A 14,958-nucleotide genomic window follows, 5' to 3' on the forward strand; every position below is an offset into this window, starting at 1 on the left:
CACACACACACACACACACACACACACACACACACACACACACACACGGATAAGTTATTATGGAGATTGGAATAAAGAATGGATCTGTGATATCCTTTGTTCAGGGTACTTCGGGATGAGGAACTAGCTGCTGATACATATTGGTACTTTCTCTGCAACTTACAGTCATTGAGTTAGTTGGCTAGAACCCTGAGAAGTTAAGTGACTTGCCTAGGGTCATACAGCTAATATATGTCAGAAGAAGCACTTCAACCCAACTTTTCCTGGCCGATGTTTTATCTATAATGCCATAATGTCTCTGTTTTTGCCTCTGCCTCTGGCTTTCCATCTCCCTGTCTGTCAGAGAGACAGAGACAGACAGAGAAAGAAAGAAGGAAAAATCACAGGACTTGAAGACACTTTGAATAACATCCACTTCAACCCTGTCATGATATGGATGAGGAAACTAAGGCCTGAAAGGATTAATTGATTTTCCCAACGTTACTTGAAGCAAAAGTCGACCAGTGGGAAAATGACGGATCCAGAATTTGGACCCACGTCTTTTAACTCCAACTATAGGAATCCTTCTGCTGCACTGTGTTGTATTTAAAGAGAAGTCCGAAAGGGGAGTCAACTATATGTAATTTAACGAAGATTTGCTAAGCATTGGTCAGATATGGTACACTATAATTGGTACTGAGGAAACTGTGAAATTAAATGATATATTATCCCTGTCAGTCTGATCAAGTGTTTATGGCACATAAATAAATACCCACAGTGGTCATACAAACATATTGTATAGCATCTATGGAAAGAAAGGTAATCACCGATAGGGAATAATCTAGAATGGCACCATGGAAGAGATGGAAATTGAATTAGGCTTTAAACACCTACAAATGGGCCCAATTATCCTGTTGCTATCCTTAATTTCTGGTCCACTGGGACTCCCCATGGAAAAGAATATCAGTGGACCATGAGCAAAAATATATTTAGGAACCCCAGTCTTGTCTGATGCGCTTGTTTTATTGATAAGGAATCTGTGATCACACAGAATTAGCATTTTAATTCAGGTCCTTTAACTCTCAATCCATTGTTCTCTCTGCTATAACATTGCTTTTCGGTCCCATGTAGAGATTATGTGAGGAACCTGGGGCTCCTTAATACCTCACTCTAGCCACATATCCACATAAAAGTATCTTGCAAGAACTGGGAAGTGTGAGTTCAAGTCTTACCCTCAAATACTAGTTATGTACTTAACCTCCTCTTAGAGCTTCAGTTTTTCATATGGAAAAATAAAGATGCCTCATCGGGTTATTGAGAGCAAAGCATTTTTCAAACTTGAAAACATTGCAGATATGTGAGCTGTCATTCTCTATATTCTTTATTTGTTCTCCTTCGTTTAAAAAAATTATATAGAGAATATTCATGAAATTCATTTTCTTGCCATCTCTTCTTTCCTAGGTTTTATTTTCTGTCCCACTAAAAACCTGCCATGTTGCATTAGATTGAGTGTTTGGTGTCAGCACAAGCATTTCATTTTTATGAGAGGTTTCTCTTATCTCCAGGTTTAGGTTTTTTGTTTGTTTGTTTGGCAATCCTTTCCAAAGTCCCTTAGATGGCTTATTTCTCAGCTTCTTTTAGAGGAAGAATTTAGGGTCCCCTCTTACCTCCTTTCTGGTATATTCTAGTCTTCTATGATCATGGGATTCTAAATTTATACCCTACATTACTTATTTATTTTGCCATTCTCTCATCTTTTGCCTTACTATGGTCCAGTGCTCTAGGGCTCATAAAAAGTAGCAACCAGTGGAACCAAGTCTGAATATTATATAGTTGTTTGAACAAATAGGTGCTCTAATGGAAGATAATAATGTATGCCGCATTTTATAATGCTGTACTTCAACTCTCTTACCTAATAGCTACGAGTTTCACAGTGATCCTGTTTTGACTCTATTTTTCTTTCTAATCATCATTTTCTTAATGAATTTCTGCCTAATAATCAAACAAAAATGTAGACTGATTTGGAAGGAAACCAATTGGAATTAGTGAAGACTCTGAATTTTGTACTCTTTGTAGAGAGATTAGCCTTTAATATTTCCAAGTAAAAGCAGTTTGGCGGAGGAAGAAGAGCATGAACCTTTGCTAATGCTTTTGTGTGACTTTCACCTTAGCTAGAAAGGCAGGACAGATGCACGCGGAGACACAGCGTAATGTGAGACATGAAGAAGTAGATTTTTTTTCTATATTTTTCTCCTGTGCCCTTCTTGGTCCTTCACCCCAAAGGGAGGTGCTGAGTTTCCATCAAGCTGTTAGATACGTAATGACCTGATGTCTGGGTCTGGGGATAATATTTCAGGGCATCTGTGAATTTGGGTGGGAAACTGCATCTTTATTTCAACTACCATCTAGCTGAAATTTAGCATGTCCTTCAATTATGAATATAGGCAGCAAAATGTTATTCCGAGAATAACATTTAATATTCCGAGAAGTGTTCTGTAGTTTTCATCAGACTGCCAGTGTGGTATAGCACATACATACATACACATACACACACCGATAATAATAATAATGGCCAGCATTTATATAATGTTTTAAGGTTTGAAAAATACTTTACAATTAGTTCATTTTATCCTTACAACCTTGAAATATAAATACCGTTATTAAGCACATTTTGAGGGTAGTAATGACAGTGACTCTAAACGAGATAAAGTGACTTGTTCAGGGTCACGCACCTAGTGAGATATGGGGTTAGCTTTGAACTCAGGTCTTCTAGATTCCAGTTCTATCCTTTTATCTAAGGCACCATCAAGGAGCCTCATGAGGCCTGCAATTGTACATTAGCACCCTAAAACCCATTCAGAGAAAGGTAGATGTAGATTTGCGATGCCGTTTTCTTCCCTCAGCTCCAGTCAATTTGTAGAAAGATAAAAAATGAGAGTAGTCAAAAGGGCTGCTTGGCATTGCTTGATTCTATCCTCCTTCCCTTCTACCCTAGATGGTAGGATGAGAAAGCATTCAAAGAAAGAGGGTGTCTGTGTCTAGCTAAACTTGACCTCCTTATGTTTTCTATACCTTTCTTTACATGATATAGTTTTTCTTCACAATTACTTAGTGGAAAACATGCATACATACACAAAGAACATACCCACATATATGTATATGTGTATATGCATACATTGTTATATGGTGTGTGTATGCACACACACACACATTTTCCCTAAAACTCCCCTGCATTTTCTTTGGATTGAGGGTTAGATTATCAATGAAAGAATTTTATTCCTCTCTGGATCTGGGAAACTAGGGGATTTGAATATCCAGAAACCAGAATATGGTGGTAGGAGTGAGGACTGAGGAGCAGCCATTTCAGTCACTATAATGGGAATGGGAATTTGAAGATCTTCCCTACCCCTTAATAGACCTAGGGGGAAATTTGAAGACCTCCCCTGCTTTGAAAGTAAACTCTGCCCCCAGTAGGCTGAATAGGCTGAATGTAGTCACATGGAGCCTGTGATGGAGGGAATTTGCTGAAGGGCGCAGCAGAGCCCACAGGAAGCTTCCCTGCTGGGAAGATAAACTCTGTCCCCTAATAGGCTGAATGGAGCCTGTGGTGGCAGGAGTTTGCTGAAGGAAAGCCGGTCAGAGCTAGCGAGATGGTGGGGGAGAGAGGATGCTCAGGCAAGGAGATAGAGGTTTGTGAGTAAATAGTGATCTTGTATTGGTTTGTGGGAAGGCTGAAGGACCCTGTAACTCTCAGTGTTATTATGGCTTCTGAATGTCTTTGGTGCTGTGATGGAATCAGCTTACTGGTTTTGGGATTTGGTTTTCTGGTGTCTGAATCAATACTTCAGTCCTGTCCTCTATCTGGAGATTCTAGTATATTTTGCCATCAAACATCATGAGATACTTATAGTCACTGTCTTTATTGTGATCATGGGTGCCATAAATATTGCACTGGGGCTACAGTCACCATCCCATAAATACAAAGCATGATAAACTTCAAATAATAATGATAATAATAATAACAGCATCTAGCATTTTAAGGTTTGCAAAACGCCATACGTATTTCATTTGATGAGTAATATATACTGTAAGAATTAGAGTATGCCGTTACTACAAATACATTACTGTAGGGGCATATGTCATGGGGACATGGGGAATTTCAGTAACTAAAAGGGGGACTTTGACAAACAGAGGAGGAAGAAGGGGAATTTTGGCAAGGGAGCAGTGTGAGTAAATGTGTGATAGGAGGAACTCACACATTTTTTGTGGTTCATTTGTTTCGGTCATGTCCAACTCTTTTTGATTCTAGGGTTTTCTTGACAGAGATTCAGGAGTAGTTTGCTTTTCCCTTGTCCAGATCATTTTACAGATGAGAAAACTGAGGCAAACAGGTTTAAGTAACTTGCCCAGCGTCGCACAGCTAGTAAATGTCTGAAATCAGATTTGAACTCAAAAAGATGAGTCTTCCTGACTCCAGGCCCCCCACTCTATCCTCTGCATCACCTTGCTGCCCCAAATCACACATTCTGTTCTTGGAAATCATTTAGCCAAAGCTGAAGAAGGTTTGTGTAACTCAAGGTCACTTTGACTATTATTGTTTCAGACTCAAATTATTTTTATTTTTAAGAGGATTAGAGAATCATACATTTTTAGGCAGAAGGGACTTTATGGTCACTTAGTTCAGCACTTCTTTTTTTAGATGAGGAAACTGAGGGCCAAAGAGGTGATACCGTTTACCCAAGGTCAAATTTCTAGGGACTGAACCGGGACCGGCATTCAAGTCTCCCTGAATCCCTCCTCCATCTCTCTTCACTCGCTATTATGCAGTACACCTAGAATTGCTTTGTGTATTATTTGGATGACTCATTCTTCTTTGTGTTTTTGCTTCCCAGCTGGAATTATGATGGTTCCTCAGAGAAAGACTGTGGATGGCTTTGAAGAACAATTTGGTGTAAACTACTTGGGGCACTTCTTGTTGACCAATCTGCTTTTGGATATTCTCAAGAAGACAGGCTCTCCAAGCCACAATGCCAGAGTCGTGACGGTGTCCTCAGCCACGCATTATGTGGGAGAACTGAACATGGAGGATTTACAAAGCAGGTATGATTCACTTTTTTTCAAACTTAATCAGTGGTAGCAAGCATAAGGAGTTGACTGTTGAGAATCATCAGTCAATATTTATTGAACATTTTAGGAACTATGAGAATTTTGAAGAAAGTCTTATTTTACACAGCCTGCATTTTATTGGGGAGTAAAGGAAAGATAATGGTACATAATGTTTAACTAGTATCATCCAAAACATATATGTGTACTTCTCTCTGCTGCATATTAATGCTATTTAACTTCAACCTTAATTTCAGTAGTCTCTTTCTTACCTCTGTAGTTGAAGTCCCATCAGAGGTCATGAATGATCTCCTAACTGCAAATCCAATAGTATTTTTTCAGTCCTTGTATCAGTTGACCTCTAAATTTAAGCTTCCTGAAGGCAGACTTTTCTTCTTTCCTCTTTTTATTTTTAGAGCATAACACAGTGCAAAGGGAAAGGGACAAACAAAACATATGTGTGTATTTGTATATGTATGTATGTACATGAATGTGCATATATTTGTGTATGCATATGTATATGTATGAAAATACAGGCACAAGGGCCAGCCAGGTAGCACAGTGAGTATGAGCACCGGCCCCAGTGTCAGGATCACCTGGGATCAAATCTGGGCTCAGACACTTAGCACCCATCCAGAAACACCCGGCTGTGTAACCTTGAGCAAGTTACTTAACCCCAATTGCTTAAAAAAAAAAAGAAAATAAGAAATAATAAATAAAGACACATAAAGAAAAAGTCATTTCTCTATAGATAAGTATATGAACAAACAATCTGCGAATAATTGGAGTGATAATAATTCCAAATTATCAACCTTAGGAAAGAAGTTTCAACTCACCAATAATAAGAGAAATGTAAATCAAACCAACCCTATCCTATCACCTCAAGTGCAGAAAACTTTCGGAGTTGAAAAATAGACATTCAATTTTCAGTAAAGAGTTTGTGGGATGACTGATACACCAGTGGATAATTGGTGTAGGTATAAATCAACACAAATATTTTGGAAATAAATTTCAGATTAAGTAAATAGTTACTAAAATATTCATACCTTTGAATCAGAAATCACATGACCAGAATACACTCTAAAGAAGCCACTGATAAGAAGTCACTGTATACATCAAAATATCTAAAATAGCATGTTTGTGGTAGTGAATGATTGGAAACAAAATTGTATTTGCAAATTCCACATGAACAAACATGCTTTTGAGGGTGAGAGGGATGCACTGGGAGAAAGGGCGAAGGGAGAGTATCAATAATGGGGAAAATTCTTACACATAAAAAATGTTTATGAGAATCATACCTAAAACAAAAGGACACAGACACATTGTTAAATAAGGTGCTAGAGTCTGTTACGCTTCAGCTGAAGTTTAAAAAAAAAGCAATCGTCATGTCAGACAAAGCAAAAGTAAAAATAGACCCAATTAAAAGAGATAATCATGGAAGCTATGTTTTGCTAAAAGGCAACATAGACAATGACAATATCAAAAATTTTCACAGCAAAGTTCTCTAATTAATGACTCTTTTCTCAAATATCTGGGGAAATGAGTCAAATTTATAGAAATAAGAATCATTCCTCATTTGATAATGATCAAAATCTATGAGCAGGCATTTTCCAGAAGGAAGAAATCAAAGCTATCTATAGTCGTTTAAAATGCTCTAAATTACTATTGATTAGAGAAATTCAAATTAAAGCAACTCTGAGATACCACCTCCCACCTGTCAAAAGTGACAAATTTTGGAGGGAATGAGGGAAAACAGTTACACACATGAATTGTTGATGGTATTAAGAAGCACTGGTCTCACCATTCTGGAAAACAATTTGGAACTATGCCCAAAGGTCTACAAACTTGTGCATACCCTTTGACTCAGCAGTACCACTAGGTCTCTAGTCCAAAAAGAGAAAAGCAAAAAGATAGGGATCTATATGTACAAAAATATTTATAGCAAGTCTTTTTGTGGTGACACAAGACAGAGAACTAGTGAACTCTGAGTGCAAATTGAAGTATAATTTTCTCACTTTCTATATTTTTCTTGCTTTTTTGTTATGTGGCTAATAATCGATATGTTTTGCATGATTTCACCTGGATAATTGATATCATATTGCTTATATTCTAAGTCGATGGTGGATTGGCAGGAAGGAGGAGAAAATTTTGAACTAAAAAAATTTTTTTAAATGTTAAAAATAAATAATAAATTTAAAAACAACTGAAGCAAAAAAGAAACTCCCTTTTACAGTGATTTCTCATTGCCAATAGAGGTTGAGTAGCTTTGCCCAGTGTCACAAAGCTAGTATGAGTCAGGGGCAATACTTTAACTGAGATTATCCTGCTAGGTAGGTAAATAAATAGCAAGTATTCATTAAGCCCTTACTTTTGTGTCAAATGCTGTGCTTAGCTGTGAAGTTACAAATAAAATAAAAAAGAAAGACACTCCCTGCTCTCAATGAGCTTACATTCTACTAGGAAAACAAAACACATAAAGGGATGCAGGAGGAATAAAGGATTCCTGGTTGAGGAGATGTGATAGAAAGGTAATTACATTTAGCATCAGAACCAAGAGGGGAATGAAGCATTTCCTATTAGGACCCATTCCCCAAATGGAGGCCCTGAAATGAATTCATCAATGGGAGCTGCCGTGTTAGAAGGATATTGCAGAGTGAAAAGCATCCTGGTAATAGAGAAAGATCCAGGATGAGCAGGCAGTTGAGTCCTGGCTGTTACTTTTCGGTCATTTCAGTCACGGCTGACTGTTTGTGACCCATTTGGGGTTTTCTTGGCAAATATACTGGGGCGGTTTGCTGTTTCCTTCTCCAGCTCATTTTATAAATAAGGAATCTGAGACAAATAAGGTTAAGTGACTTGCTTGTGACTTGTTAAGGTCACACACCTAATAAACATTGGAAACCAGTTTGAAGTCAGGAGTCTTCCTGACTGCAGACCCAGCACCCTTTCCGCTGCACCCACCCAGCTACCTCGTGAGTCATGGTGTCGCTGACCAGCCCCCAGCCGGAGGGACTCCGGGTCAGCAGCAGCTCTGGCCGCTTCCAGAATTATCAACACACAGATGCGAAGGACAAAGTGAGAGGTCAGTGCAGTCTGGACTTTGGGACCAGTAAGCGGGAGTGCATAGGTTTTGCCCACGGGGCGAGAAGCTGCTGAGACGCCGGCACAGCCAGCCAGTGCCATGTGGTAGCTTCAGCTCCTGGCCTGCAGAGTGTAGGGGGATGAAGCACCAGTCTGAGGGGTAATCGCTAGTGCTTTAACCTGCTTGGATCTGGATTGCAGTCCGTCCTGGGGTGTGTGTCCAGCTTGCCAGAGAGTGTGGAGACCTCAGAGAGGGCACCCATCTAATACCTCCAGCAGCTGAGAAAACCCCAGCATTGGGGACGAAAGCTCCCCTGTCTGGTGGCAGAGTCCTACTGTGGCAAAAAGCCCAGGGGTCAAGTGACTGAGGGACGACATAACCAGGCAAAGGAAACAAAGCACACAGAAGATTCCAACATTAGACTCCTATTTTGGGGACAAAAAGGAGCAAAGCATGGAACAGGAGGAAGACAGTGAAGTCAGAACTCCTGCGCCAAAAGCTTCAAAGAAAAATATGAGCTGGTTACAGGCCACAGAGCACCTCAAGAAGCAAATAAGAGAAGTGGAGGAAAAATTGGGAAGAGAAATGAGAACGATGCAAGAAAAATATGAAATGAGAGTCAACAGCCTGACTGAGGAAAATAACACCTTAAAAAATAGACTAACTCAATTGGCAAAAGAGGCTCAAAAGGGCAATAAGGAGAAGAATGCTTTAAAAAGCTGAATTTGCCAGATGAAAAAAGAATCTCAAAAGCTCACTGAAGAGAATCATTGCTTCAGAATTAGATTGGAGCAAATGGAAGCTAATGACTTTATGAGAAATCAAGATGCTGTTAAACAGATCCAAACAAATGAAAGAATAGAAGGCAATGTGAAATATCCCATGGGAAAAACCACTGACCTGGAAAATAGATCCAGGAGAGATAATTTAAAACTTACTGGACTACCTGAAAGCCATGATCAAAGTAAGAACCTAGAAATCATCCTCCAGGAAGTTCCCAAAGAAAATTGCCCTGATGTTTTAGAACCAGAGGGCAAAATAGAGGTTGAAAGAATCCACCGATCACTTCCTGAAAAAGATCCCAAAAAGAAAACTCCTAGGAATGTTATAGCTAGGTTCCAGAATTCCCAGATTAAGGAGAGAATATTACAAGCACCTAGGAAGAAACAATTTGAATATTGTGGAAACACAATCAGGATAACCCAGGATCTGGCAGCTTCTATACTGAGGGATTGAAGGGCTTGGAATATGATATTCCAGAGGTCAAAGGATCTGGGATTAAAACCAAGAGTCACCTACCCAGCAAAACTGAGTATCATGTTTCAGGGGAAAATATGGTCATTCAGTGGAATAGAGGACTTTCAAGCATTCTTGCTGAAAAAGCCAGAGTTGAACAGAAAATTTGACATTCAGATACAAGAAGCAAGAGAAGCATGAGAAGGTAAACAGGGAAAAGAAATAAAGTACTTATTAATTTTGGGGTGGGGGCTAGGGGAAAGGGGGAGACAATTTGTAACTCAAAATATTGTGGAAATGAATGTTGAAAATAAATTAAAAAAAGAAAAGCAAAAAAAAAAAAGGAATTTACCGTACTTCCCCAATACCTTCCAATAAATTCTTAACTCCTTATCCTGGCATTCTAGGACATTTGTGCTCTGTCTTCAGCTGTCCATTCTAGGCTCATCTCACATTACTCCCTTCTCCAACTTCATTTAGCTTATACTTCAGACAAAGCTGACTAATTGATGTCCCCCTAATATACTTTATGCCTCCTAGTAACTCCCTAGAGAGAAATAATCTTTGTCATTTATACTCTCATAAGACTTTTTTCTTAATAAACTCTGCATTATAGTTTTTTCTGTTTTTTCTTATCATACGTATTATAGTGAAGGCACTTTGAGGAGTTGGACGTAAAGTTATTTATCCTTATATTCCTCACATTGCCTACCAACAGTACCTTACATTATTGTGCATTCACTTCAACAACAACAAAAAAAAATTGAAGCACCTAATATATACTAGGCACTATGCTATGTATTGAGGATACAAAGACAACAATTACTTAATCTATTAATACCTACTATGTGTCAGGCACTGTGTTAAGTGCTGGGGGTACAAAAAGAGGGGGTACTGTCTGCCCTCATGGATCTTACATTCAAGTAGAGAGTTTATGACAAGTAAGTACAAAACGTACAAAATAATGAAAAATAATTTGAAAAGGGAAAAAGTGCTAATGGTAATTGTGGAGTTAAATAGAACAGATCATTGATTCCTATTGTCAGACACTCACCCACCTAAAGATTCAGGGAATATTTTACATTTTTGTGTGATTCGTTTTTTTACTTTGCAATTATTTTTACTTCTTGAATTTTCTGTGTCTATTTAACATGAAGTGAGAATTTATCAGTGTTAAACATAGTCAGATCTTGGATCATATTCATTCAAATTGTCTTTTTCCATAGCATTGTTATAAAAATGGTCACAAATAGTTTTGAGAGGAAGGTGATATGTTATAATGGAAAGTGTTCTTGAGCTTTGGAGTGAGAGGATGACCTGGGTTCAGATCCTAGCTCTGTCAGCTTACTACCTATCTGACTTTGGACCACACTTGCCCAAGAGACTGGCCCTCAGATTCCTCATGTGTAAAATAAGGGGGTTGGACCCACTTTTCTTCCAACTTTTACATTCTAGTATGGTCTCCTTTAAGAAAGTAAAGGTGGGGGGGAGTAAACTTTGGATCTGTAGATGACCATTATTCCCAAACAACTTAAGGCACCCTTGAACTTTGTTATAGAAGGAACACACTTCTTCTAGGGAAATCTATGGCAGAACCTGCAACATTGTCAAGAATGACTTGGTGCCAATTATGCAGAGAGGAAACCCAAGACATGTTAAAGGGCCTAAACTAGATCTTGATGGCTTGGAGAAGATTCAGAATAGAAACGATTGCTCAGGTAGGCAAATCCCGAGCGAGACCCAGTTCTATAGTTAATCACCAATGATTTGAACTCCTCCCAGCAGTTAATCAGAAACCGATGCACAGGGAGTCTCAGTGACAGGTGCCTCACATAGTTTGTATACCCTAGTATCTTCAGGGATGCAATCAGCAGAAAAGTCTAGAGCTTTACAAGGTCCAAAAACTTTAGTCACCTCTCTTAGGGACTTGTAGAAGTACAAATAGACAAGTACTAAGACAAAAGACTTGTAGAAGTACAATTGAATGTCTTTACTGTTTTATACAGTGCTTGAGAAAGTGGCCTGTGCAGACGTGAGTTTAATAAATACTTTTAGTGAGGCTAATTTTTTAAGACTTAATATTGTCCATCTCTAAATTAAGGGCAAGTAGGAAAAGGCATCCTGAAGCTGCCCCCATATCCAGACAAAGTTAAGGAGTACAACTTCCTTAACAAAATAAGGAACACGTGCCTTAGCAGAAGCAGATGGCCTTCTAGCATCTTTTCAAATTCACTAAGTAACCAGTGGACAAATATTTATTAGGCACCTACTATGTGCTAGGTGTAGTACTAATCCCAAACAATAATAATATTACATTAATATGACATTCTGTAGTTTACAGAGGTCTTTCCTCACAGCATATGTGATAGGCAATACTAACATGTAATTTCCCTTTTTTAAAACGAGAAAACAGGGTCCTGATATTGAATAAATGTTTAACTTGGCATTTATTAAGAAACTACTCCGTACAAAGTTTTTTCTCTGTTATTGACTTCTTATTTACCTTGCATATAGCTTGTTTTGTATATATTTGTTTGTATGTTGTCTTTCCCATTAGATTGTAAGCTTCTTGAGGATAGGGACTATCTATTGCTTCTTTTTGTGTCCCTAGTGCTTAACACAATGCCTGGCACATAGTAAGCGCATAATAAATGGTTTTTAATTGATTGATCGCGCCAGATGAGATACAAAAATTAGTTAAGACATATCCCTCACCCTAGATTGTAGCCTCATAGGAAGACAGGATGTATGCACAAATAATTAGTAAATGTCGGAGGCAGAACCCAGAGCTAAGCTGTCATCTCACAATATGTCTAATATGTTTTCCTTCATCTCATATTCTAGGTATTTCCTAATCAGACTGAGATTCAGTCAACTTACTTTTGACATGATTCTTGAAGAGCCATTTTAAATAACAGGGTAGCTTTAGCTTGCTAGGTAGTGTCTGGAAGAGTTGAGTAGTTAATTCATAGTTGATTCCAGAGTACCTTTTCAGCTGCTGATATGTGGGAAAACACACAGCATAGATTAACCCTTGGCACACATTCTGTGTGCTCTCTATACCTATCCTGGAGTCTTTACCCTGGGTTTCCATATATGTCACCAGCTGGCTTGCCATTACCCTCATCCTTGCATTGTCACTCCAGGTCAGCCATTCTCAGACTTTTTGTTCTCAGGCTCTCTTTATACTCTTAAAAATTATTGAAGACCCATCCACCCCCTAAGAGTTTTTATTTATCTAAGTTATATCCTCTATTGTGCTAGTAAGTGTTTAACTGATTCTACTCTTCAAAAATGTACTTACAACACCCTTTCAAGTTTAATCTGCATTTTGACAGTTTTTCTATCACTTTCTTTAGTCTAGACAGTCAACAGAAACAGTAAGTGCAGCCCTGATATGCAGCATTTGCAGATTTCTGGAGTGTAGGTCCTCACACTGAAAAGTAATAATTGCCTCTTGAGAGCTTGTTCAAGCCAACCCCAGTATATTCCTATATCTATCAATATTTACCACATTGGATATTACATTGTCTTAGTATTATTATGAAAGTAATTACTAAGACAAAAGATATCAGTAAAAACTTAATAAAAGTGTTGACCACATGGACTCCCTGGAAGGGGATCCCAAGACCACACTTTGAAAATAATTGTTCTAGGCAAAGTGATCCTAATAGGGGTTATATGATGAATGTGCTTGGCTGCTGGCAGAAGGGGGTAAGACATGGCTGTCATTTGGAAAAATTACACCGGCCAGATATTTCTTGGTGTCTACCTCTCCATTTCTGTACCCCTGCTTCTTTTATGAAACTCTTTGTCATCTCTTTCCCTGGCCTACAAACCCATTGTCCTCTTGTTTTCCTCAGACTAACATCTTCCCACGTTAGCCACCCCCAGGCCTGCCTTGCTCTGTTCTAAAGTATTTCAAAATTAGTTCTTAATCCTTGTCTTCTACTCCCCAACCAAACATCCCATTGCTTCAGTGTACTTACCTAAAAAAGCTGATTTGGCTGTTAATCTATAGGTCCCTCAACTATGTAGCAACATTTGCTGGTTAACCTGTAAAGATTTATGTCTGGTGGAATTTTAAGAAATAAAAGGGACTCCCTTTTGGTATAGAGGACCTGGATTCAGTCTGAGGGACTTCTCTCAGACTCTGAAGGTTTCAACACAAAAACGCTTTTGTCACTGTTGTTGATCCATTCTTCTTGAAGGGGACCGGTGACTTCAGGAGGATGGTGTCTTGACTTCCAAATGAATTAGATTTAAGTGAGACAGGGCTGTGCAGTCATCAGCCTCACTCTCCTCCAGAGTCCAGTGTAAAGGAATAGGTAAAGACCACTGGCAGTGGCCCCGATGCCACGTACAATAAAAGGTCCCCAGCTAAGTCCCTACAGAGTCAAAAACTTCTCCCTCCCTTTCCATGATTCCTTTCCTTTCATACTCTCACAGTGACCTTGTTCAATCCCTGTCATTCAATCAATAGATGAATAAACATTTAGTGTCTGCTGTATGCCAGGTGATATGGTACATGCTGGCGATGTATTGGGTAGTATTCACAATACTGCCCTGTGTGGGGCTTTGGCTGATGGGGGAGGGCAGTAGAAATCAGCAGAATTTAGGCCCCCTTGTTGGTTCTTCCATGTTGGATGGCCACTGGTTTGTTCCCTTCCTCTGTTGCCTCTCTGTCATCCTCTTGAGCTCTCTTTTTTTTCTGTCATGTGCACATAAATGAAAAAGATTATTGTATCAACTCTTTCTGAATACAGTTCACTGCAAGATTAAATGCCATGTAATCTATCACTAGACAGCAGTAATTTTCTTTATTGTACAAAAATTTTACTATTTGTCATTTTGACTGACCTCGATTTTTCAGAAATTTAGTCATTTAACTTTGGGGTACATGCTCTCTATCCTGGTGTCACTTGTTTCATTCACATTTCACATACAATAATTTTGTAAAATCTAGGTTTTGAAGTCATAAAAGCACAAAGTCAGAAGCCATCAAGCCTCTAAAATATTGTAAATATACCACTCACTTAAAAATAAATTTGCTTTTAATGATGAAATATTGCAAGATATTAGTTTATAATGTGCAAAACTGGCTGTCTTTTTTTTAAGGAACAATTTACTGTTTTCAAAATAGCTTAACAGCTATACTTCATGCACTGAATATAAATAGCAATTCACCAGAAAAAAAGAATAAGCTTTTCTAATTCAATGAGACAATTGACAGAGTTGTGGTTATTTTTCCCATTTTTCAGTTATTAGTTCACTGTATCTTAGTATAGAAATGGAAAATCTATCATGATATGGAAGAATGTGACAGAAGAAATTATATGGAGGGGATGAAGGAAACTAGGAATGAACTGATGTTTGTAATATAAATGAATACTTTGTGAGTTTCCTCAAGTATTGAAGTGAGTGAGAGTCAATGTGTGTGTGTGTGAGTGAGAGCGTGTGTGTGTGTATGTGGTGTATGTGTGTGTGTGTGTGTGTGTAAGAGAGAGAGAGACAGAGAGAGAGAGAGAGAGAGAGAGAGAGAGAGAGAGAGAGAGAGA

General features: G+C 38.5%; 1 protein-coding gene across 6 annotated transcripts in view; it reads left to right on the top strand.

The window, feature by feature from the left end:
* Positions 1–14,958, top strand: part of DHRSX (dehydrogenase/reductase X-linked) — a 474,397-nt gene that overhangs the window by 287,264 nt on the left and 172,175 nt on the right. For all 6 annotated transcript variants that reach the window (XM_069072875.1, XM_069072877.1, XM_069072878.1 and 3 more), the window contains one exon: positions 4,872–5,079. In XM_069072875.1, the coding sequence (XP_068928976.1) occupies positions 4,872–5,079 (208 nt within the window). The remainder of the gene's footprint in view (positions 1–4,871; positions 5,080–14,958) is intronic.

This window comes from Petaurus breviceps, unplaced genomic scaffold (assembly GCF_028583685.1).
Source record: "Petaurus breviceps papuanus isolate PSGF00001 unplaced genomic scaffold, PetGlider_PUasm1.0 90849, whole genome shotgun sequence".
NCBI lineage: Eukaryota > Metazoa > Chordata > Mammalia > Diprotodontia > Petauridae > Petaurus > Petaurus breviceps.